The sequence below is a fragment of the Rhipicephalus microplus genome, chromosome 3, assembly GCF_043290135.1.
Source record: "Rhipicephalus microplus isolate Deutch F79 chromosome 3, USDA_Rmic, whole genome shotgun sequence".
In the NCBI taxonomy this organism is placed as follows: Eukaryota; Metazoa; Arthropoda; class Arachnida; order Ixodida; family Ixodidae; genus Rhipicephalus; species Rhipicephalus microplus.
The window spans coordinates 212,531,652-212,558,342 of record NC_134702.1 but is presented as its reverse complement, the minus strand read 5'-3'; the positions used below and the strand labels follow the sequence as shown (position 1 = coordinate 212,558,342).

Here is a 26,691-nt window from a genome sequence, read left to right as displayed (position 1 = left end):
CTGCCCTAAGTAGACATATTTTTTTACAACTTGAAGTGCACTGTTACCTATCTGGAAGCGCTGCTCTTTTCCGAGGTTATGTCAACCTTGCATCCTGGGCCAAAGGCTTCAGTCCGAGATTTGGCAACCACGAATGAGAAGATTGATCTGACTTGTTCTTCTGGATATTCACTGTTTAGCATGACACTTCGGAAAAAATAGTCCGAGTCGGCTGAAACACGCAAGGTAATCGCTGCCTCCCCTCTTAAGACGGAGATGATCAAGCAGACAGGGAAAGCCATTCTTTCCCACGATAATTTTTTTTCGGCAGCGGGGGCGACAACCCGTCCATGGAGTCCTACTAGGGTACACTGAAGCACCTAAAAGTTTAAGGCTGCAGACGCCAGCCGTGCATTAACACTAACCAAATATGACTACTCAAGGTTGAGTAACTAAGCAAGGTTAAAACTTGCCGCCACAAACAACTGGAAAGAAACAGAAGACAAAAGTAAACAGACAAGAAAAGGTTTGAGAAAAAGACAAGAATGTAGGCAGAGACTGAAAAAAGCGACAGCCGATATCTTCTAGGTGGGTAAATCTAGGGGTACCATCGACGTGAAACCGGAACGAAAGGTATGTGCTGCTTCTGCTGAGAGGCCTCAAAGATCCAAACATCTGACGTCGGCTCAAACCCGAAGATCCCATTTTCCTCGGACACTGCTCGGCATGGGAGTTTGTCATGTGCCTAAATTGCTATGGGCCTAAGCGTAGTAATTCTGATTATATTGCATATATACATACCTTGCGAATGTTCATTCACATTAAAAGGGAATTCCGGTGGACGGTTGAGTAGAGCATCCTGTGAGAGAGCCTCCTTCGCTGAACGGAAATCGCACAAGAACACCACGTACTGACTTCCAACGTGAAACCTGCGCAAATGAATTGTCATATGCAAAATGCACCAGTCGAATTACCGTAATCTGCAAGAAACAATACTGTAAAGAAGCAATACTCACTGCGGAAAAAAATTACGGCATATCCACGAGGTGAATGACGACGTGTAGGTTGAAGCGAACAGACGGACATACGCACGCGCGGACGAACAGATGGAAGTTTCGCCCTACTGATCATCATTCACTCCGTAGATATGCTGTGACACCGTTTTTATTAAATGCAGTGGGCTACTACGACAACACGGGACATACGACGTGCAGCATAAGGGGCTCCGTCTCAAAAATATCCTTGTGGTCAGCGAATTTAATAGACATTTTTGCTATATTTTTTTCATTTTCTGTATTTTTTACTGCATATGATATATTTTACAACAAGACAACTGTTGCAGTAACAGAATGTTAGAATTTTTCGACTTATTCGTCTATTTTACTCATTATATTGCCGTTGCCTTAGTAATAATGTTACCTGTGATTTCACATTGCGAAACCGCGATGTGATTAAGAGGGACGCTGTAGTGAAAGGTTTCGAAAATATCGACTTGTTGGGTTTTGTTAACTCCCACCAGGTGGTCGAGGTTTTCGGAGCACCCTGTTACGGTGTGTTTAATAATTATGCGGTTTGTTCATACAGCAAGAGTTTTAGTGCAGGTGAGAAAGAAGTTACTTCCATGTGTCGTATATATGCGGGAACCTTGTGTCATAAGTAAGAGTGGAGCTGAATGTATGTCTTGTTTCTACTTCTTTCATTCTCTGTCTTGTTCTGTGTGACTCTCGTATTTTCTTTCTATGCGTTCTTTTTACAGCCACGATTTCAGTTTGCTGCTGTGCAGTGTTACACGAGAAGTAATTATAATGATTCACTGCGCGCTTGCTTCGTCCTCTTCATCTTCTTTGTTCTCATACCATGTGGCTCCACGTTTCCGACGTTTGATGCCCTAACTATGACGGGCGAGTCTGTCCCATGCCTAAAGGTCACGTAACGTCTCCCAAAAACTTGTTAACGGACTGAAAATCACGTATATTATATACACTTGTCGCGGGACTGTATTTACTTAAGGAGACTAGTCGCGTCACAAAAAAGCGTGTATACCGTAACATTGAGTCGCCTCAATAAAACCGCGTAACAGCACGAAACAACTATATAGTTGGTTCCCTGGGATCACGTAACATAGCGCAATGGCTAGTCACAGACTTCAAATCGCAACACTAAGAAACAGCCTGTCGCGTGACATGCTCCCGTCTGAACCACGTGACAAGCGCGTAGTGCGGGAGACAGGCCAAAAGAGGAGAGTAGAAAACTGTAGTATCCCTATCGAGAGCTTGGCATCACTATAGAAAAACTGAGCGAAGTCAAACACTAGCTCCGCTGTATGCTTCCACCTTACGCCATTAGTGCAAGCTGCAGAACTTTTTTTATTATTTCGTCCTTTCCTTCCCGTTTTTCGCTCTTACTTCTCTCGCTATCTTTCATTGCTTCTACATAATTCTCTTTCTGTCTTGTCTTGTGTTTTTTCTCTGTCTTTTGTTGTCTTCCTATAACTATACGTCTTTGTTCTATTCTTTTCTTCTGCCGCTTTCTTCTTGTCTATGTTTCCTGCATCACTACCTCTCTACCTCTTTTTTTCCACAAGCGTTTCACGTGGTTCACATTGCCGAGCACATCTTTCGTTTAATGCACGCAATGGCTGCGTACTTTATAGCAAGGCCTGCACCATTCCTCCGGCACATGCCCACTTTAGCTGTCTTTCACGACGGAACATAATTTACCGATAGTGTAAACAGCATCGCTGTTACAAAGAATTCCTAAAGCTAAGGCATACACTTGTTATATGCAAAGGGAAGGTGAGCAATGGCTAATCAACCGAGAACAGGTTAGTCAGAATGACACTACGAGGTGAACTCAAGTATATTGACGTATAAACACGAAACTACGTGAGTAATGATTGACTCGACCAGCGCTACCGACCAATAAGACCAATATGTGCTCCGGACGAGCACAAATTTTATTCATTATCAGTTATTTATTTCTATTTCAGTATTTATTATTTGAAAACATCCTATTCTCACATGAGTTTAAGATATCTTGATGTGGTAAAAAACCAGGAATATTCTGTTCTGCCAGTATTTTAATATTTTTTTAAGCTTCCCGATTCTTGGCCGATTCCTCAGGATGGGTGTGGGCGAGAAGTTCAGGATCTCCATCTAGGAGCAAAGTGCCTTGCTTGAGTGTTTGTCTGTAGCGCTGCGTCAATCACGTAAGCATTCTTACTAGCCCAACATTCCATTCTACAACGTCAGTAATCAGGGCTACGAAGATGTACGGTACTACATCTGAAAGGAGGAGCTCTTTTTGTGATGAAATATGCACCGAAGCATCTTAAAGGGGCACTGGAAAGCAGAGAGCAATGATGCCAGTAGGCAGAAAAAAAAACAGTGTACTAAGCCGCATTAACTGAGAGGGTGTCTGGTTGCACTAGTGAATACCAAAATGTTTCGCTCGATATCTCTGAAGATTTCTTTCAAGAACCTTTGAACGCAATTTAAGACAGAAACAAACTGGGAAGCAACGACACAAGAGCTTAACGATTATCAGCTATTAAGTGTCGCTCCTAATAAACAAGGAGTTAAAAGTAGATATGGCGTGAGAGTGCCTGGTATTGCACCTAGGACGGTGCGCTTGCGCAGTGGTAGACGCGCTTGTATTGGTATATAGGTCTAATCTTGCCTAATAGAGCTTTCAGTTGATAGTAGTGCTGGTGTCCTTCCCTTTCTCTTTTTCCCTGTCATAGTTCACACTCAAAGTTTCTTAAAATGTGCATGTAGCAAGTAAATCGTCTTTTGTTCTAACTCAGCATTTTTTGCCCTATTGCAGGATTCAAGGGGTAGCACGTTACTTTCCCTCTTGGACGCACAAGCGTAGGTGTTGCATCAGTGAAATCGCCTTTGTGGCCGGTATTTCAGAAGGAAGGCTCTGGGTCTTAAATGAGCTAGTTCGTTTCCTCTTGGTAAAAAGGGGGATCAAAAAAGGCACAGACCCACAGGACATGCTCGAATTCTACAAAACAACCAACAACCTCAAATGTGGCAATCTGGGCTTGAAAACTATTAGGCGAGTTATTTTGGCGCCAAACGTTCCTCTATGAAGTCATATTCATGAACACACGCTACAACATTTTGATTGTTTCTTGAGTGAGCGAATTCCCCAATGAAGAGAGTAAGATACTTCTAAAGATAAGTTTTCCATGTGGGGTGTCTCGCACTCCCACTCCTATCCGTTATCAAAGTGAGGCCCTTTACGTCGCACGTATTCTCTTGCTAGGTGCAAATTAACCATGTGCCTGCACGACGTATTCTATTCAGGCCTTTCCTATCGATCAATCGCCAAGTGAATGTAAATGGCATTAAAAATTATATTGTATACGCACCCAAAAACACCACCATACTTGCTCCGGAGGGTTTCGAGACAATGATGATTTCGCGGCATATAAGGCAGGTAGCCAAGCACTGGCACGCCGAAAGGACCTGGCGGGAGGCTGCTTCGTAGACACCTTCTTAGCACGACCCAAAGGTACTGCAGCAGGAGTGCTAAAGCTCCCACCATCAAGCCTGTGATAGCGCACTCGCGAAGAACATACTGCATACTGCGTTTCAGATGTCCTTTGCCTGGAGCGTACTCTTGGTATTGCGCACCCAGGGTGGCTGTGAATCCACCTGGTAGCGCTGTAATGATAGGAGAGGCGTGTATGAATGTTGTGACATCGATTACAAAAATCGTCCCCAAGCGAGCGGGGCTGCAACAGCAGAAACCTTTATGACAATCATTTACCGTGATAATATATATTGCTGGAACCCTGAGATTCCGTCACGCACATAAAACGACTGGGAAACAAAACAAAACATGATGTTTCCCTCTGTCATAGGAATCAGCGTAACATGATAGCAAAACACTTCATTGCCGTAGCAGTTGAATGTTTTTCATAAAATGTTATGAGTGGTCTTGCGCAATGTCTTGGTTTTTGGCTGCTATGAGCAGTGTCCACAAACCAGAGGGTTCAGCATTGCTCGCAGTGGCCTGGTCTAAGTTCACTGATATTGGCCTTTAGGAGGCGCACCGAAAATAGGCGTGCGCATACATTCCCCCTCAAGCAGGTCCACGATCATAGCTACCTAAAGTATTTCTTATGTAGCTTTACTATAATCTGCTTACTCATTCAGTCATGCAGAGAGGGACGCACGTTTCAGGCCGACCCCGTACCATCATTGATTTGTTTCTGCGCTAGGATTCGCGTTATGGCGCTGCAATCATATTTGAAAATTTAACAGCACCTATAGGCCCCGCCACGGTGGTCTAGTGGCTAAGGCACTCGGCTGCTGACCCGCAGGTCGCGGGTTCAAATCCCGGCTGCGGCGGCTGCATTTTCGATGGAGGCGGAAATGTTGTAGGCCCGTGTACTCAGATTTGGGTGCACGTTAAAGAACCCCAGGTGGTCAAAATTTCCGGAGCCCTCCACTACGGCGTCTCTCATAATCAAATAGTGGTTTTGAGACGTTAAACTCCACAAATCAATCAATCAATTAACAGCACCTATAGAGCTTTTAAAAAACGCCTTCTTGGCGCCGCCATAGACCTCTGTGGGCTGCGCGAATTGGTGTGACCCCTCAAAAGTGCACTGACAAGGTTGAGCCCTTAGCCTTTTATCTCCCACGCGCAGCCCATCATGGAGGTGTTTCTTTTTTTTCCTGTGAAAAGGTGTATAGTGCCACTTAACGTGGATGCGCCTACGTTGACGCTTGGTACTGAACATTCATCCAGAAGAACAACGTCTATGATTATTGAATGAACAGATGCTTGTGATAGCTGTAGCCAACTGTCACAGCGTAATCAAAGTGGTGAGAGCGCTAGAAGAGCAGAGCTGACTGAACGCATACCTTGAGCTAAGATTGGCATGCCGCAGCATGTTCAAGACCACACTAAGGAGAAACGCGACACGTGTAGAATCTATTCAGTAGCCACGCCATGGTGAGTGTAGGCGTGCAACGCTCTGTTACAGCCAGTAGGGGAGGCAGGTGCGTGTCGCCGAGCTATTTTCGGTACGCATACATGCTATGAGCGAGGCCAACGCTTATAGTGTGTCTCGATGCGTGCGAGAAAACGCGCATTAAGGCACCCTAGACACTTCAGCCAAGATCGCCACCTCGCGGCGCCACCCAAGGCGTTGACAAAGCTGCACTTCACCCGTAAGAAACGCACCAAATTTTACGGATGCGCAGAAATCACACGTTGCAGGTGCTAATTGCTGAGGCATCAGTAATATTTCATTATTTCATCACCCTACAAAAGCAATGTGAAAGGTAAGTGCGAGATCCAGAAGACATGTTCGTTAAGTGCAGTGAGTTTGTTTGGAACAAGGTTGTGAGGGTGACCAGGCAAAAAAGCCGTCAAACAGAAGCATGGGGCACACTAATAAAAGAATAAACAACACAGTGGAATTTAAGAAAAATTACTTAACAAGCTTTCATACTATGTAACCATGGGGAAGCCGACAGCGTGCCCGGGAGCTGCTTTTGCAGACCAAGAAGTGATGGCAGCGGAACTTTCTTATTTCCGAACTTCTCAGGCAACTTTTTTCTACGCCATTTCCGTTGTGAAAATGCGCCCCTAATCTATTGGTGTACCCGGGCATAAAACATTTTTGTTGTCAAACGACCCATGTTTAGCTATGTGTAGTAAACCTAGTTATCACGAACCAAAAAGATGATTTGCCTTGTTTCGGAAAGGCCACACGGTGTTTTTAAAAAAAAAATGGGGCCACTGCGAATATTTTGGTACACCTACTTTCCACATTTCTTAATTCTGGCAAAGGTACTAATATGGGCCTTTTACACATTAGTGTACTCATGAATGCCTAAGTCGTTTCCCATTTATAAGCTTATGAATATGTCCACTTGTGGACGAGTCACCTTCCTCGTGACCTGCAAAACACGTTGTCTGGCCACTAAATTTCTCAATGTCGTGCCAGCTTCTTGTCCTCGCGCTTCCTATCTCTTCGTATTCATTCTATTGTTTTAATAACACTGCACGTTTTCCGTTCTTACGACGCTACCTGGAGAGGTTCACTTTTGCTTTAAAATGCAGTAACTTGCTGGCCGCACTTGATCCTTTCATGTTCCTCGTCTTTTAGAGTTGGGCCTTTCAACCTTCATTTAATTCTTCAGATTTCATTGTTCTACAGGCTGCCTCCTCATATGTTAGAAGTGGCTAAATACAATCACTGTGCAACTGGCGCTTTTCTGGTTGTTTGAAGCTACCGTTTGCGATCATACATGTGGTGGTGGAGATCCCAGGAAGTATGAAGAGTACTAACAAGATATTTAGCAAAAATAAAAATAAAAATATCAATTCATTAGGCCATACTTGGAATTAGAGGTAAGTGTTCATTAGAGTTTGAAGTCCATTAGTTTCGGGAATTGCGTTGAAAACATGTTGATTTCGCATTACTTTAATAAATTCTTCAGTGGAATCAGGTTAGGAAAAATTGCGGAACCCTCGAGCGAAAATCTGACTTTAAGAGTTGAACGAGATAATGATATTCTGTTCCTAGTTGGTACTTCAAAACAGTGTATGAAATCTTCTTGAAGTTGCTATGCATTTACTACGAGGCCTTAAGGAAACAGGCACAGTCAGGGGTGTGCCTATCGTAAAGGGTGACTGGCTTTAAACTATGAAGTCATTATGATAATCCCCTGTTCTGGCACCCGATGGCATTGCGTGCTTGTATCCCGCAATATTACTGCAATATTTCATGTAGTGTGAAGCATGTGTACCTGACGCATGTGTTTGTGAAGAATAGACGTTACTTTCCCTGCATTTCCAAGCAGATGAAGTTATTAGCGCTGTATTCACGAGCAGAGGCGTGCCTTTGTGGTCGAACACCCGCTTTCCACGCAACCAATCCGGGTGAGATCTCCACTTTGGCCAAAATTTTTTATGATTGCACTTTTCTCGGCTGTTCAGTTACGCAACGATGCTTTTTGGCTCACAACCAACGACACCGATACTGACTCAAATTTCTGCAAAACGAGCTCTTTAGCACTGTCGCGTTAAAAAAAAACGCTAGACCTGTGCACAATGCGCAGCACATTCAAATCGAAATCTGGGAGAGTGGCCTTTCAGACTTTTTAAAAGAACTTGGGGCAACTGCTCTAAGCGCACTTGCGGGGTGCCCACTACGCCATAAATCACCATGGCCTGTGAGTAAGCATTCACTGTGATATTCTTCGTCATTCTTCGAAGAAGCGTGGTGCCTGCTACGTACTTGCAAGGAAATTTTTGCAATGTTTTATACTGTGGCTGAAGATCTTGAATTATGACAAGCTTCAGTAATTGGGGTTACAGCACTCGACGACCCATTAGATACGCAATTTGCATTGTCTGAAGCTTGTTTGTTCTTCGACTCTTCTAAAACGCTTTTTAGTCATGTTTACACGATTTATTTCCCGAGCTCAAGCTCGCCTAGGGTCAGTTTGCAACAGAGTTTCGAACACTGACATGGGATTGAGAGGCACGCCTAGCTACCATGGTCAACGAGGTCCGTCTTCCGAGAAGAGGCTGCTCAAGTGCGTAGTGTTGGGGAAACTTTTGACCTTGTTCCGGCGGGGCTTCCTCTTCTGGACACTTGTGTGTGTTTGCCCGACTTCTGATGAATTATGTTGTAGGTAGCTCACAATTGCTAGTGTTCATTCCATGCATTAAAAAAAAACACCGGTGTGGGTCAGTGGAAGAACGCTGCACGTGCACTCAGGGAACCCAGGTTCCAATTCTATTGTGACGTGGCTAATTTCGTGGAATAGTGTTCATGGGCACTGGCGGTGGCGGCAGCAGACAAACATACGGCACACACGACAATTGTGATTTCATAAGAGCTTTCCCCGTAAAAGTCAAACTTTTTTTGGGCGACCATAAAGCGAAAAAAAAGAAAGTGTTACGTTCACATGCGTCATTCCTGACAAGCACTAAGCAAACTCCTAAAAGCAGTGCTGAAAATTCTGAAAAGTAGTAGACTTCATTTGCATGTCGTGGCAATGCTGACATAAACTTCTGCGTGAATAGCATCACATAGAAACAGGCATCATGGATAGTCACATTTGATTCTGTACAATCATCTCACCGCGCACGCTTTTGAGATTCCGCTGTTTCATCATCATGCAAGGTGGAACGGCAAGATTGCAACCCCTCCCCCTTCAAGGCGATTACTGGCTCTCGTGTAATCGCCTTCAAGGAGGAGGAAGTCGCAGTCTTCCCGCTGGTTCCATATCAGCAGCGAATGGTTGTTTTGCTCGCCGCGAGATGACGCAGAAACAGACTGTGGTTGCTCTCGCTCCTGCTTGAACGCGCTGCCAGCAGCCGCCGGAGTGCGCAGGCCACTCGTTCCCGTGTTCCCTTTCATAAAAATTGACACTGCAACTAGCATGCTCTCCGTTCTTCTGGGCTCTGACGCATTGGTCGGGCACTTTTTTTTTGCTATGACATCATGTTTCGCGACTGGTGCCTGTTGAGTCCTTGACGACGGCGACAAACGGCCCTTGAATATCATAAGCAGAGATTTGAGCTGGCCTTGTTGGTGCTTTGGGAGGCTCATATTGACGGTGAATTATGTTCTGAGGTATCGATTTCTCGAAACAGAATCGGCAGCATCGGAGAGAGCGAAAGGCGCCCAAAAATGCGTCGATGTAGGCGAACGTCGTACCAATGGTGAATTCGTGGTTGAAGTTTGTCAGCAATACCTTAGCGTTGCCATCGCGCAACTCGGTGATGCTTTTTGCCACACAATGATGACGGTTTACAAACAGATCTCTCTCGATGGTGTCTTCGAAGTCTGCGATGTTTTCGGTGTGGACAGAAATGATAAAGCAGGAGCGAGGCAGAGCCTTGACTATCTCTTCTGTCACGTTGAGTGCGTCATTCCCTAGTGTCGTCTGCATGGAGGCTGTGCTTCCACTGCGATGCCGCGCAGGCTAATCTGGTGGTACTGGCAGCGGCGGTATGTGTGACAGAGTTGGCAGTTGTCAGGGGCCAGCGACAATCTAGACCGCAACGTTGGCCAGCAAGTAGGTGGTATGTCGTCAGTGGTGGTGATATCTGGCGACCAAAATGTGGTTGTGCGACTTGTTAACGAGGATGTTGAGGTAGAGCGCAGCGTCGGGCTGCAGCAGCGCACCTTATAGCTCTAGATCGCAGCTGCGTTGTCTTCTATGACGATGGAAGCAATCGACGTAATTTGAGGCTCGCACGGTGGGAACATGCTGTGAAATTCTTCGCACTTTACGGCCCTTAAGGTCGCACGCCGGTCATAGTAGTAGCAGAGTGGTTGTATTTCTTCATAGTCAAGCTTAGCACAGCAGTTAAATTGTCGTGTGCGCATTTCTAGGGTACTTTTTATAGCTTTCGCTTCCTAGACAAGTTATTGGGTGCTGTTCAATGGGCTCCGCATCGCTCCCGCGAAAGGCCCCTGCTTCATGTCTCGCATTTCTTTGTGCTCGGGCATTTCGAAGCCAACGGGGTGAAAAAGTTTAGTCATGTCTTTCGTAAACCCGCAACGTTTTGATTTGGCAGCTGCACGTGGGTGCCGAGAAAAGCTTCAGCTTTCTCCTTGCGATGGTTGATTGATTTATTGATTTGTAGAGATTAACGTCCCAAAACCACCATATGATTATGAGAGACGCCGTAGTGGAGGGCTCCGAAAATTTTGACCACCTGGGGTTCTTTATAGTGGACCCAATCTGAGCACGTGGGCCTACAACATTTTCGCCTCCATCGGGAATGCAGCTGCCGCAGCTGGGATTCGATTCCACGACCTGCGGGTCATCAGCCGAGTACCTTAGCCACTAGACCACCGCGGTGGGGCAGCTTTCTCCTCGCGGACCAATCACGCTTGCAAAAGGGGTGAGTAACCTAGAGCAAAATACGTCCCACGTTTGAGGTTTCGCCCTTGGTTCGCGAGCAAAGTCTGACTGGTGTCTTTTAAACGAAACAAACATGCGCACGGTTGTCGTCATTGCTTCACTGATTGAAAGTGGCGAGCCAGTCGTATCCTTCTAGGCAGCTTGCCGATTCTTTGACTGAGGACTTGCGGAACGTTGGCGGCTCTTTGAGCTGCCGGAGCACGATTGGTGCAGGCAGTGCGGAAAAGGGGGGGGGGGTGGCTTATCGTGCCAGCGGTGAAGTCAAACTCTTGCCACACCTGATGTTTGCCGACAGAAGCCTGTGTTCCAGCTGTAGTCCCTGCTGCCTGCGGCTGGTTGGACAATGGGGGTTGCCTTCTGCGTCGTCTTCGCTGCTTGCGCCTGGTTAACTGCTTGACGGGGGCGGGCGAAAGATGAATGAGCAGCACCTCCGCGAGATGTCAAGTGGTCGTGATGCTGATGAAGGCAGCAACCAATATTTTCAACATAAATTGATTATTTGGCTGATCTTATGGCCAGTAAACGGAAAGTTGTATAACAGCAATACACGATGGCACTGATAGAGCCGTCGAGAGCGTAAGGCTGCCAAGCAACTGCTATGTGGTGAGGTGCGTCGGCATTTATATATGCGGCAGTGAACATCCGAGCACTGTCACTCGAGGCTCCATCTGGTCGATCATGCTCTCCGCTGTCTGCATTTGCGGGTCCAGGCTTACCAGATGATAGTAAAATTATCTGGATTGTTTTCAGACATTCTGACGTGGGTTGCGTAATGTTGCATTAACAATACGTGCAAATGGCCGGCAGTGTAAAACATAAAAATGGGCGTGTGAGGCAATTGAATGGAAAGATCAATTGTCAATTGTCTCCCACTCTGCCTTGCCACGCAGGCAGCCGCAAGTTCTTCGTTGCCTTGCATGACTGTATCAGGCGCGATCAACGAATTTGGCTCCAATTTGCACGTTTTCGACTGCGCAAGCCGAAGTAACAGGGTCTATCAGAGGCTTGAAATCCTGATAAGGTCAACGCTGAATGTTTCCTAAAGCTCGAAACGCGTGATTTACGAGAAATCAAGGAACCAAGTGGCATCGCCTGTAAAGATGGTAGTTAAGGTGCCAATGAAACAAGTGAAAAAGGCGCCAGATGATTTCCTTCCAACTACGAGTTTTTCGCAGAGATGATGTACGACTGTCCACTAAAGAAAGGATATATATATATATATATATATATATATATATATATATATATATATATATATATATATATATATATATATATATATATATTGACGCAAGGCGAACGCAGTATTCAAACTACGCGCGCTAGTTCGTGCGCCCCCCCAAGAGATCAGCGGCTTGATGATCAAACAAGAAAAGGCCGTGACGGCGCGCGCTTCCTCAGCATAGAATTTTGATGAAAAAGAAGTGGGCCACCGCTCGAGGGTTTTTCTCTCGGAGATTGATCCCTTTTTGCTGATCGCCTGTTAGAGACGCCGCTGCTTTTCGGGCACAAGTTCGCCCCAATAAACAGTTATTCGTACACCATTTGGATTGTACGTAACAATTCTGGTGGAAGTGCTGGGTAATGATCCCAAACCCAGTTGGACTTCGAGGAAGCAGCCCGGAACCACGAGCAGTCGAACCAACTGAGCTCACGCCAGTTCATCAACGCTCCAGCCGTCGTCTACGTGGTGAGCCGCCAGAATTTCCCCTGCCACTAGAGCCCAGAGTGCCTCCAGGTGTCTCCGGTGAGAGTACCGAAATGTCGTCTCCAACCGCTGCCGCACACGCCGTTTCGTCTCCAGTCGCTGCCACGCACGTCGTTGTCGATGAGCCACGGACGCCGGACCCTTTTCATGACGATCCCCATGAAGACGCCGAGGATTGGCTGGAGGGTTTTGAGCGTGTCGCTAACTGCAACGGATGGCCCGAAGAACGGAAGCTCCGCCGAGTTTATTTCGCATTGCAGGACAGCGCACGAACGTGGTTTGAAAACCATGAAGGTACCATTCGATCGTGGGATGATTTCCGACGGGAGCTACTGGCCACATACCCGAGTACAGACCGCAAGGAAAGAGCTGAAGCTGCCTTGCAGGCAAGAAACCAGCGCAACAATGAAAGCGTCGCAATGTATGTGGAAGACATGTGCCGGTTATTCCGCCGGTCTGATCAAAATATGAGCGAGGACAAGAAACTTCGGCACCTGATGCGTGGGGTGAAGCAGGACATTTTTGCCGGTTTGCTCCGATGTCCCCCGCTGAACGTCGCCGAATTTCGCACCGAGGCGACAGCGGTTGAAAAGACTCTGCAACAGCGAGCGAGGCACTACAATCGAGATGTTAACGTCGCATCCGTAGACGCGGTGTCAGCAGTCTTCGGGAATGGCATCGACGTATTACGAGAGCTCATTCGATCGGTGGTTCGAGAAGAGCTCCAGAAGCTAAACGGCAACCCCTCAACGGTCTCGTCTTTAGGGGAAGTTGTTCGGGAGGAGGTGAGACAGGCAGTCCGTGAGCAGCAGCCACAAGCCCAGCCTGTTCAAGCGTCGGTTCCGATGCAGCCCGCAGTCTCGTACGCCGAGGTACTGAGAAACACCCCTGTACCTCATTTCGCCGCCCCTGGACCTCCTTTCGCCGCCCCTGGACCTTATTTCGCCGCAGCAAGCACGCATCTGCCGAAACCTCGATTTACGCCATCCCCAGCCGAGACTAGGATCCGAAAAGCTGATATATGGCGCACTCCTGATCGAATTCCGCTTTGTTATCACTGCGGCGAAGCTGGCCATCTTTACCAGATGTGTGCATATCGCCGAGCTGGACTTCGGGGTTTTCCCGTAAACGCTGCCTGTCCACGGAATGGGGAGCGACCTTTTGAAATCGAGGAGTACTTGGCAACGCGTCAAGGGGCTCACTCCTCGCAGCAGCATCAGTCTCGGTCGACAGCGCCACTGAGGTATCGGTCACCAAGTCCGCGCCCATCTTCAAACTCTCCGAGGCGACTTTCCAAAGCCCGCTTCGGGAAAACTAGAATCGGCGACCTGGGGAGGTAAGGCCGCTGCCGACGCAAGAAAACAACCTCCAGTGCCGATTTCAAAATCTGATGATGGACACGAGACTACGTGCGGAAATGGTAACGTCGCTTCTGATTTGTGGTAATTATAGACGGCTACGAAACGAATGCTTTAGTAGACACAGGCGCAGACTATTCCGTCATGAGCAGGGGACTTGCCAGAACGCTAAAAAAGTGCTGACCCCTTGGATTGGACCACAAGTGCGAACCGCCGGGGGACACCTTATCGATTCAGCAGGCATGTGTACCTCTAGAGTTGGGATACGCGGCTTCACCTACGTCGCCAGCTTCATTGTCCTGTCGGAGTGTTCAAGAGATGTAATTATCGGAATGGACTTTTTGCAGGCCAATGGCGCAGTGATAAATTTGCAGGAAACGTGCGTCTCGTTCTCGACGAAACACGCCATCGCGACTTTCGAGAGTGAAAAACGATTCGATGCGCTCCAGATTGCAGGTGATGATGTAACAGTACCTGCAAGATCCATCATCGTTGTCACCGTAAAAATCAATGTGTACAACGACTATGAAGGAATGGCAGAAAGCAATACTGGGCTATTACTCGAGAAAGGGATCTGTGCAGCAAGAGGTATTGTACGACTGCGTGATGGGTGTACGAGTGTCTTCCTGACAAATTTCCGAAATGAGGTGCAGCACCTTGCGAAGGGAACTGTTGTTGGTCACTTGCATGATTACGTTCCGATTACGGATTTCAATTCTTCCGAGACTGCACCACTGCACCCTGACGGTATAGATTCCATACTCGCATCTATCCACATTGAAGCAGCCCTATCACCGAACCAGAAACAAAAAATCGAGAGCCTTATACGGGAGTACGCCTCATGTTTTTCCAAGTCATCGAAAGTGCAAAGAACATCTATCATCAAACACCGCATCATAGTCGATCAATCTGTTAGACCTATTTGCCAGCACCCGTACCGATTGTCACCAAAAGAGAGAGAAGTCATCAGAGGCCAAGTTGCAGAAATGCTCAGGGACGACGTAATTCAACCGTCGGCCAGCCCATGGGTCTCACCTGTAGTACTGGTAAAGAAAAAGGACCAGACCTTGCGCTTCTGCGTTGACTACCGAAAGTTGAACGTCGTCACAAAGCGGGATGTCTATCCACTTCCAAGGATTGATGACACCCTTTACAGACTACGAGACGCGAAATTCTTCTCCTCTCTAGACCTCAAGAGCGGATACTGGCAGATAGAGGTGGACGAACGAGATCGCGAGAAAACTGCTTTCGTGACCCCAGATGGGTTATACGAGTTCAAGGTACTCCCATTTGGCCTGTGTTCCGCACCCGCCACATTTCAGCGGATGATGGATACTGTGCTGTCCGGGTTAAAATGGCAGTCCTGCCTTGTTTATCTCGATGACGTCGTGATCTTTTCGGCCACTTTCGATAAGCATGTGGAACGACTACGTACTGTGCTGGAAGCGATTAGTTCAGCAGGGCTGACGATAAAACCCCAAAAGTGCCATTTTGGTTTTCATGAACTGCTTTTCCTCGGTCATGTGGTTAGCTCTGAAGGCATTCGACCTGACCCCGAAAAGACAGCAGCTGTAGAAAAGTTTCCTAGACCGACAGATAAAAGGGCTGTGAGACGATTCTTAGGACTTTGTGCCTATTACAGAAGATTCGTTAAAGATTTTTCGAATATTGCGGAGCCACTAACCCGACTGACGAAAGAAGACATGCCTTTCACCTGGACAAGCGAGCAAGAAGAGGCGTTCATTGAGCTACGACAGCGACTCCTACACCACCCTGTCCTGGCACATTTCCACGAAGAAGCCGAAACAGAGATTCACACGGACGCAAGCAATTTGGGACTAGGCGCCGTCCTTGTGCAGCTGCAAAACGGAGAGGAAAGAGTGGTCGCATATGCTAGTCGCACTCTTTCGAGAGCTGAAATAAATTATTCGGCGACGGAAAAACAATGTCTGGCGGTAATATGGGCCATACAGAAATTCTGACCATACTTATATGGTAGACCATTTCGAGCAGTGAGCGACAATCACTCGTTGTGCTGGCTCGCAGGCCTAAAGGACCCTTCTGGGCGACTTGCTAGATGGAGCCTCAGGTTGCAAGAATACGACATAACAGTCGTATACAAGTCGGGTCGCAAGCACAGCGATGCTGATTGCCTATCACGCGCACCAATGGAATCTGCACCTGGGGAAGATGGAGACGACTTTCCGTTTCTTGGGGCCGTCAGCACCGCAGACATGACTGAATATCAGCGATCTGACGCGGAGTTGCTTAAACTGATCAAGCATCTGGACGGGCAACCCGTGCGTGTTCCTCGAGTTTTCGTCCGGGGATTGTCCTCGTACCTCATGAGAAACAACGTTTTATACAAAAGAAACTTCGAGCACAGCAAGGAGAAATTCCTACTCGTCGTTCCTTCGGCCTTGCGACCCGAAATCCTGGTAGCCTGCCACAATGACCCAGCAGCAGGACACCTCGGAGTGAGTAGAACATTGGCTCGCATCCGCACAAAATACTACTGGCCAAAGTTACTGGATGCTGTACAGCATTATGTAAGGACATGTAGAGATTGCCAAAGACGCAAAACGCCTCCATTGAAACCTGCAGGATTTCTCCAACCAATTGAACCACCTGAGTCTCCGTTCGAACAAGTAGGAATGTATCTACTTGGTCCATTTCCGACGTCATCAATGGGCAACCGATGGATAGTAGTGGCGACAGACTACTTAACCCGGTATGCCGAGACAGCCTCTCTTACCAGGGACACGGCTATAGAAGTAGCTGAATTTTTCGTCACTAACATTATACTACGGCATGGTGCCCCAAAGGTGGTTATCACGGACCGAGGAACTGCACTCACAGCCAATCTGACGCAGTCCATTATGAAACTTACCCGCACAAGTAATAGGAAAACAACGGCTTACCACCCCCAAACGAATGGGCTAACCGAGCGACTCAACAGAACTCTAACCGATATGTTGTCCATTTACGTTGACTTGGAGCACCGTGCGTGGGACAAGATACTGCCGTACGCCACTTTCGCTTACAATACTGCTGTACAGGAGGCTACTAAAGTGACGCCATTCCAGCTAGTCTATGGTCGAGTAGTTACCACACCATTAGATGCAATGCTGCCTCTAGGCGACAATACAGAGCACAAGCCTGACATCAGCGAATGCATTCAGCGAGCCGAAGAAGCACGGAAGTTGGCGCGACATCGCATAAAACAACAACAACGCGTGGATGCAAACCGTTACAACCTTCGTTGTAGAGGAGTCGACTACGCACCAGGCGACCTAGTTTGGATTTGGACTCCTGTGCGGACGCCTGGCCTTTCAGAAAAGCTCATGCGCCGCTATTTCGGCCCTTACCGAGTCCTTCGTCGCGTCAGCTCCTTGAACTACAAGGTCTCACCGGAAGGACAAGTGAGCTCATCAAGATGCCGAAGGAGCACAGAAATCGTGCATGTAGTCAGAATGAAGCCATACTATGACAGGCAATGAACATCGAATTATACACACCCGATTATGAGGAATACCTATTTTTCCATTGGAAATCACGCACTCAGACCATCTCAGCAACACAGTTTTTACGCATCGGGACGGTGCGTTTTCGGAGGAGGGATAATGGCGCAAGGCGAACGCATTATTCAAACTACGCGCGCTAGTTCGTGCGCCCTCCAAGAGATCAGCGGCTTGATGATCAAACAAGAAAAGGCCGTGACGGCGCGCGCTTCCTCAGCATAGAATTTTGATGAAAAAGAAGTGGGCCACCGCTCGAGGGTTTTTCTCTCGGAGATTGATCCCTTTTTGCTGATCGCCTGTTAGAGACGCCGCTGATTTTCGGGCACAAGTTCGCCCCAATAAACAGTTATTCGTACACCATTTCGATTGTACGTAACAATTTATATATATATATATATATATATATATATATATATATATATATATATATATATATATATATATATATGCCAAAAAGCAATTGAAAGTATATTTTGGACACGTTTTCGCAGAGATTAATGCAATGCACAAATTAGCTCGCACGACACACGGCAAGTACTGGAAATGAAGGCAACATGTGTTGAATATTGGGTGAGTTGGTTCGTCATACTTGAACTAGAACAGTGCATTACAGGGAAAAAGAAATACGAAGCAGTATGACCTAAAAGGATAGAACTGAGCTTTATTGGCAAATTGCGTCAAATATGTGGAATTGTGGGAGCATACGAAGAACACCCGAACTTATCGCAAGGATTAGACAACACCATCGCAACGTCAAAGGCAAATAATCGTAGATGGTTCACCTGATTATTAGGTACATAAGATGATGATTTGTGGGGTTTAACGTACGAAAACCACAATATGATTATGAGAGACGCCGCAGTGGGAGGGCTCCGGAACTTTCGACCACCTGGGGTCCTTTAGCGCGCACCCATATATAAGCGCACGGGACTACAACATTTCCGCCTCCATCGGAAATGCAGCCGTCACAGCCGGGATTCCAACCCGCGACCTGCGGGTCAGCAGCCGGGTACCTTAGCCGCTAGGCCATCGTGGCGGGGCGGCATTATTCCTACAGGAAAAGCTCATTGTGCTCATCATTGATGATGTTTTTGTAATAAGGAATTTGGATAGAATGATTAACTTTTTTGAAAAGGAGGACAGCGGCTTAACAGCTTTTCCTGTCAACATGAAGGATCTATACTACTGCGTACAGCATAGAAAGTTGTTACAGTCTGTTGACGATAAAATTACTCATTTGGTGCTGTGGCATTCCAGAATCTCGCGAGTGCACAATATAACTTCTGTTTTAAATCTAGTCGGCTGCGCGTGGCGTGTGGGGGCTTATCAGTTCGTTACGGAATGCAGATCAAATGACCCTCACCTTTATTTTTTCTCTCCTCCAATCTTATCCTCTCTCTGTATTTTATACCCCAATCTAGTGGCGACCTGTTGAGGTGTCCTCGCAAAGAGACAGTTACGGGTCGGCACTTGTTTCTTCTTTTCATATGTTATGACCACTTATACAATATATCAAGTAAACTTTTGTATATTTTAATGATCTACAAACATACACCATATATGGTGATCTCTGCATCTGGTTATGCCTCAACCTAAATTTTCTGACATATACTTTGCATATCATGATTGATTGCTGTTGAGCATGCTCCACCAAAGTATTGCCGTGAAAGTATGTCTTTACTTAGACGACTTTTTGGATTTTAATAATTGTATTGACGCTGCCTGACAGCACCTAACCGACGACATGGACTTTTAAAGGATGCTTCAATCCACTTGTATTGAATCACGAGGTGCCTCTTGACAGCAGCTTACATTTTGTTTTAGATTTCAACTTGTTTCTTTCATCTTGCCGTGTGTGCTGGCTACATAAAACTAGAAATAGAAAGTCTCTTTTACCTTTTGACTTCTCACATTTTAAATGTGTTAAGCGAATAATAGCCGCTTCTTTCATTAACCCCTTATGGAAATGATATCACTTTATGAAGCTCATCTTTCCAGCTCGAGAAGCTGAACGGCTTGTTCTTGCTGGGTGCCCAGAAATCCAACAGTCATTTACAGCTTACAAGCTATTAAAACAGATAAAGAAGGGCTGAAATTCTGAGGCCTAGCAGCAATGCAATGAAGCGACCGTAAAAGACCCGCCGTTTTGCCCTAAAAATGACTGACATTTCCCACTGACTGAAAAAGATAGCTGGAAGGGTCGGCGTGAAAATGGTTTTTTCGGCTCTGGATATGTTAGAGTGGCTTTGTTAAGCAATCAATCCTCTCTAATCACGCAGACCTGTTTGCCCGATCAAGGGCGAAAAGCGGTTTCCTCCATTTGAAGCAAGTGTTTACTTGGTAACACTCTCATGGGCTAAGCGTTATCGGGGCTAAACGGGGCGCTGCCTAATGGCAATTCCAAAAGAGCACCGCTGGGATGTGCGCCCAAGCTGTCAAATGACACTTTGGGAACCACTGCCGCGATTATGCATGTTCTCTCTTCCTTGATCCATGCGAAGTCATAAACAAGCATCCGTCGTAAGTCAGTCTAGTTATAAATTAAGCGCATTGTATACTTAACCTGTATTTACGTCGTACCGTGAAACTCTGGGATATGATCTTGGTATGCGCCGCCATGGCCGAGCACGTAGCAGCCGATGACACCAAGTCAAACTGTGCTGCACTCGCATCTCTCGTAAATGCGGTACGTCGCAATGGCGATTTGTGGGGTATTTGGATGCCGTGCGCGAAGCAAGTGCAAATAGCACCGGGATGGACCCGACGTGGGAATGTTTTGCTTGTATAAGGTACCTAAACGGCATTGCGACCACGCAAAAGAGCTGTCCGAGAGGCGAAGGAGGACATGGCTTGCGCGCATCAATCGGAAGCACATCAAGGCACTGAACAACGTTAGTGGGTGTGGGCGTCACTTCTTAACAGACAAGTTATGTTCCGGATCTTCCTAAATTTTGCTGAGTAAGTCACTGTGAATGGGCTCTTCAAGCGCAAAGTAAAATTTTGTCGAAGGGTGAAGCATCGCATTGAACACAGTAAACGTGCTTTGCTAATCAGGAAGGCCCGCTAACCTCTTAGATGACATGAACCCTCACTCGTAGCCGAACACATTGTTGGGTCATGGCTTGTCGGAACAGCTGGCGTCGAGATCTGCATGGTTTGAACGCCGTAAAATGTGGGCGGCGCCAAGCGCCACTGTAGGTTACTCAAGCGAAGTTGCTTCACCCAGTGCTTGTGACGCCATGGACGCGGAAGAAACGGAAGATGCGTGTCGGTCAGCCAGTACCGCAGCCGCAGGATGCAATTTTACTGTGTGAGAACCAGAGCGTACTAAAACTCACCTAAGTACGACGACACGCTCAGAAGGTAAAAACTTGGCTGTGATGTACCGGACCCCTCCGCTAGTAAAATCATTTTGAAAGTCTAGCGACTTGTACGCTTTCATCTGGTCAAGCAAAGCTTAATTCGTCGGCAGTACTAAGTAACATATAATGTTGACGTGGGTGACCGTCGGAAGCAGGCCTGTATCGAGGGCGGCTTGAGCACCAACCGGCAGCTCGTACGGATTCGCGCCGTCGCACAGGGCTGTTTCCCGCCTGTATCTGACCCGCGTTGGCGCGACAAGTTCGTCAAAGTAAGAAGGATAATGTCCTGCACGATTCACCATAGCCAGAGGGGCAAGGCGAACGATGGAAAACACACGCACTATGCCAAACGACCCACCGCGTGGGCATAAACACGATGCGGAGACAGACTTATGTGCTCGATCATAGTGGACGCAGAACCGGAAGACAGGAGCTGACATCACGTGCAAGTTATGTATAGAAAGAGTTGGCGTCACATGTGTCACTGCCCCTTCGTTGCCTTTATCGGAACATGAAACGCTTGGTGAACCGGCTAGAATATTTGGTGTATGACGTTAGAATGATGTTGTCTATCTTCACAATACATTTGCGTGTTGTTTGTACGTTCGCGCAAGTCTACATATTTAATACAATTTTCCAGTAGCGCTCAGTTGGAAGTTAGCGGTCTTTTGCCGGTCTGCTGGGCAATAGGTTTTTTCCCGCGACGTGTTAACTTGCAAGTTAAAGTACTATTTAAGGCTATCGCGTAAGAAAGTGGAATCTCTCCCTCTATCGATGAAAGCAGGGCACGGAGGTTATTGTTCTTATTTGCCTTCTCTAGGGACTGATACCCGCTGTGGAGGATTGGCCATGCCATTACCTGCTATTTCTCGCTGTGTAATATTCTGTCTGGCACATTGCGCAACATTCTTATCATGCCGCGAATCAGATCTTCCACGTGTGTGGCATGAAGGCGCTTCTGTTGCTGCTGGCAACAGCAACAGTCATGCGTGAAGCGAGGAAATACGACAGTGAAAGGCAACAATAAAATGCGGCCCAGTGAAGTGACAAGTAACCTTTATTAAAGATTTGATTGTCACATCAGAAACGGGTGATCGCCAATGAGCCCGCGATCGAGAGAGCAACAGTTATTGCAACACGGCCCACAAAAATGTGTATGTAGCTGCGCACGTTCGAGGGCCGCGTTTGTGTGCACCTGCACTTCTGTACACACAATGCCGCTGCCAATAGTGGCTTCGCATAAAAAAATAAACAAGAAACTTGCAGCGAGAGAAGTCACCGTGAGAATAAAGGTTCGCGTCGTGTTTCGTGTGATGCTTAGATTATGCCGAATGGCTTTAGTATGCGTTTTACATAACCTTTTTTGAAAAGATTATGTAAAAATGAGAATACCATCGGATTCTAAAGAGCCAATGAAGAGCGAGACAATTTTTCACGTACCACACAAGTACAGTTTCGCAATTACAAAAACACCACTCTTACCAGGACGCGATGCATGATAAGTGGCAAAACGCGCGAGTACAGCAAACAGGACAAGATGCTACCTTGAAAATTCCACATCCAACCTCAATACGTCATTAATTTGGAAGGTACCTACTGTGTTGTACGTCGTATTCGACAAGTTTGAAGTACATTGTCATCTGCAAGGGACAGAGACCTAGCGTACAAGTTTTCAGGAAATGTCGCCGAGTCATTATGGGCAAAAAAAAATACAGTGTGCAATTTTTGACGTTAAGCGTGGAGATTATGGCGCAGCTTTCAAAATGAAACTTCAACCTTGACTGTCTCCGCTAATAATGACTTTACAATAGTGAAAGATATCGCATTTAAGTTTCCAGAGTGCAGTTCGTCAATCTAAACAAATTCATCATTTCTCTTTAGTGTTCGTTGGAAGATGAAAGTGTCTCTTGTGATACTTGAATTAAGAAATTTCGGTCTATTTGTTTTTCTGTGTGTCTGTTACTCAATCAGCCAGCCACAAAACAAATGTTTAAGCGCCAGCTGAACGCCCAGCCATCTTTTACTGGAGGCTGCGTCCACACTTGCGAACATTGTCATTCGAAAAGCAAATTTTCATTCTTGAGGCCGGATATGAATACACAAGTATTAGGTATTGGGTTCCTTCACTACGAAATGCATAGATGCGTAATCCGAAAGACCCTGCGACTTTTTAAGGTATTAAAACTGCGACGCTCAGCATGAAAAAACCCTGTGCCCCACAATATGGAGCTGCTGCCTGGCAGGACAAATGTTTCGAGAACAGCATCACGAATGGTTGCGACGGAGACAAGGCCTCACGAAGTATGGCTGGTAGAACGCCATCGTCTTTCGACGATAACTGCAGCGAAGCGGGCAGATACGTGGCCAAATTCTTATTTGTTGTTGTGTGCGTCATGTTCGAGCCTCAGTGACATAATTCTTCACACCAGCTTTACAGAGAATGACAGAAGCCTGACGTCACTAGCAATAACATCAGCTAACAGTGCAATTATCAGATGCATAGACAATTTTTTTCGGGCATGGACACCTTCATTTTGAGGGGGAGGGGAGGGATCCTAGAAGTGGGCATTTTCTGCTCTGTGCGCCATGGCAAAAAAAAAACAAACTTTTTGGCGGGGCACGGGCTCGATGTGCCACCCCCCTGGCTACGCCACTACACCAGCTTGAGTTAGAATGAATCTCGAGCTTTGACCGTGCTTTTCGATGAACACATTTAAGCTTTAGATTTTCTTTCTATGCCTCATTAGTCAACGCTTTTTTGGAATGAGATAGCTGCCAACGTAGTGTATAGGAAAAACGCTTCCCGGCTCTTTTACGCCATAAACGTTTATTCCTCGTTTTCTTACGTATCGCGTTGTAGAAGGTACTGCACAGTTAAAAGTGCAGCATATAAGCAGGAAACTAAGAGAAGCCTGTACTTAACAGTGAATAACATTTCTAGCTAGCTAAGCACGCATAACCAAAACATGAAAACACATTTCAATAAGAAGTTCATAAATAATGTACTTACCTGCAAAGCTCAGAACAGCTAACTATTGGCGTGCTGCTGCCTTTGTCACTTCTCTCGGAGTGGAAGTGAAAACTGACGCCCTCAGGATAACCCGCTGACGTGATAGCAACGATAACACTTTGTAGATTCGGCCAGGCTCTGGTAGATGGCATGCTTTGGCGTTATGGGTTACACCGCTTTCACTTTCAGTTTCGCTTTAGTCGGCCATTTCTACAGTTGACATGACGTCGCCACATAGACAATGATCTCAAAGTATTGCCTGTAACCATCGGCATAGAAAGTCACAGCGAAAGCTCCAGAGATCGTACAAGTAGAAAAAAAGTTTATTACGTGACATCTACGTGCACCACTACCTTTGTCATGGTGCAGTGGCTTTGACATACTCGTCTCTGACTTGAACTTGGCTTGCATTAGCGCAGAACATATTTTAGGCAAACACGACGCGAGCTAAGTGCATAGATGCGCCCCAACTGGTCGAAATTTCAGGAGCCCTGCACTTAGACCTGTGCGTCGATAGCAATATTGCCGGCGGCGCGCTGGTGTGTGCACCTTCGGCCGCGGCGTGTCAAGGGCGCGGAGTTCAAAGGATCGACGGCAGCGTGGCGCGGGTAGGTAAAAAAAAAGGGGGGGGGAAGGGTAAGATTACAAATCAAGAGTAGGTTCTTCCTAGAAGTTCGAAAAAAAAAATGTCTCTTTCGTCGAAAAGACGAAGCAGTTGAAGTGACAGCAGTATGTTTTAATGGTATTTATTTACATATACTGCTCTTCCGGTTTTCGAGGCGTAGCAGGTGTAAATAAAATTTTCAGCGCCTTCAGAAATACACTTTAAGAAAATAAACGTTATGAAAGTTTTTTTTTCCAATCACTCAAGACAGAGTGCGCGCAGGTGCCCATCAAGCTCATTCCAAACATAGACGTTTCGCAGAAAATAAAACAAAAAAACAAAGAAAAACGAGAACAATTCCCAATTGATCCAATGGGCACAACATTTGTAGAAATTTATCGGTAGTACTGTGTTCAGAGCGGTAAAGTGAGAATTCATTAAAAGGCAGACATGTCGGCCTGTGTGAGTTCACTCTAGCCTGCTACTCTACGCAGGGGATGAACGAAGGAGGAAAGAAAGAGGAATGAAGGCTGATGATGGGGACAAGAAGAGGTAGTGCGTATGTACAGTAGCCACTTAGTATTGTACCCTACAGTCTAGTATCTTGTCCATTGCTTTTGATATTGTCTAAAGCAGCATTTGTAGCAGTTTTTGACCCTGTTTTCTTGTTCATTGCTGACCACATGTGGCTGTCACTCGGTGGCGTTCGTTCGATGCATCCCAACGTTGAAGTTAGCATGTTTCTTTGCGCCACGTATAACGGGCAGTCACAAAACGTATGAGCTAAAGTTTCGCGCACTTCGCAGCGCTCACAATTCGGGCTGTCCGCACGGCCGATTAGGTGGGGGTAGTGACGAGTGAACGTGACGCTTAGGCGAATACGGTGGAGTATATTAGCATGTCTTCGGCTGATTTCAGCCGGGAGACGAAAAGTCATATAGAGGTCTGTTTCCCGCAGACGCTTGTTCCGATGATCTGGTAGCGACCAGTGAATGGCAGCGCCTTCGCGCATGAGCAATCTCAACAATGTGCTGACGTCACTCCGTGAACAATGGAACCAGTGTGGACCATTCCATTCACACAAAAGGATGACACGATTAAAAGTGTGCCGATGATCGAGAGAGGCTGCAGCTAGAAAACACGCGCATTCCATGTGTTTACGAGCAACACTGGTCATAGTGACGAAGTATGAACCTTATTGATTTTTCAAAAGTCTATCACTAGCTATATCATGCTCAAGCAGAATCGCAAGTTGGGCGAGTTGGTGGATGTTCATCGAAGAATATTTTACAGCGCTACGATTTGGAAATGAATCGAGAAGGAAGACAACGCTGTTCGCCTTCAACCCGTTGCGCTGTAAAGTATTGTACAATACCTATATCATGTCTGTGGTCACGTCACCAAACAACCAACCGTTATTCAAGTTTGGCCAAAATTTTATGCACTGTTAGCCCGCATCCTTTTCTCTAGTTGCTTAACGTGTTTCGGAGATACCAATGTTTTCGAAGATGCCCTACTGTTCCGAAGTACTGCGCCATTTTAAACTTTTTGGGAGTGTTACGAGAATGTATTTAAACTCTGCGACACCTAATAGACTCACGCCGTTATTATTATAAGTAAGTTCGGATCCCGGCTGCCGCGGCTGCATTTCCGATGAAGGCGGAAATGTTGTAGGCCCGTGTACTCAGATTTGGGTGCACGTTAAAAAACCCCAGGTGGTCGAAATTTCCGGAGCCCTCTACTACGGCGTCTCTCATAATAATATGGTGGTTTTGGGACGTTAAACCCCACTTATCAATCAATGAAGACGTCATTTCTTGTTTGAAAAGAATGTGACTACAGTATTCTTGCAGTTACTAGACGACACCCATCTTTAACTCCTGTTACAAAACAACGAAAATAAACATAAATCAGCGTATTTTGATCTGGACTTTTACAGATGATTATAGAGATAACACAGTCATCTGCGCGCATTTCAAGTTTAATTTGGGTGTTACTGATAATCTTGGGTACGTCACTTTTTAAACAAACGCGGATGAAGAACCTAGCATTGTGGCCTCTTCCTGACGTTTGTGTACGCCCGATGACTTTGCGTGTTTAAACGTAACGAAATTTGAGCGTGATCGCAAGTAATTTGCTGTCCAATCAACCATCTTGTTGTCGGCAAAATTGTGAAGAAGCTAGAAGCTTGCAGGGCAAAACATGTGAGAATCCTTAGAATAGTCAATTACAA

The 26,691-nt window shown here is 46.4% G+C and overlaps 1 protein-coding gene across 1 annotated transcript in view; it reads right to left on the bottom strand.

Moving 5' to 3' along the window:
• The window catches only part of LOC142803126 (cytochrome P450 2J6-like), a 99,129-nt gene extending 75,226 nt beyond the window's left edge, over positions 1-23,903 (bottom strand). The window contains exons 1-3 of the mRNA XM_075888229.1: positions 23,855-23,903; positions 4,358-4,652; positions 781-908 (exon numbers count right to left, since the gene is read on the bottom strand). Of these exons, the coding sequence (XP_075744344.1) occupies positions 781-908; positions 4,358-4,572 (343 nt within the window). The 5' untranslated portion in view covers positions 4,573-4,652; positions 23,855-23,903. The remainder of the gene's footprint in view (positions 1-780; positions 909-4,357; positions 4,653-23,854) is intronic.
• Between the last annotated feature and the right edge of the window lie 2,788 nt (positions 23,904-26,691).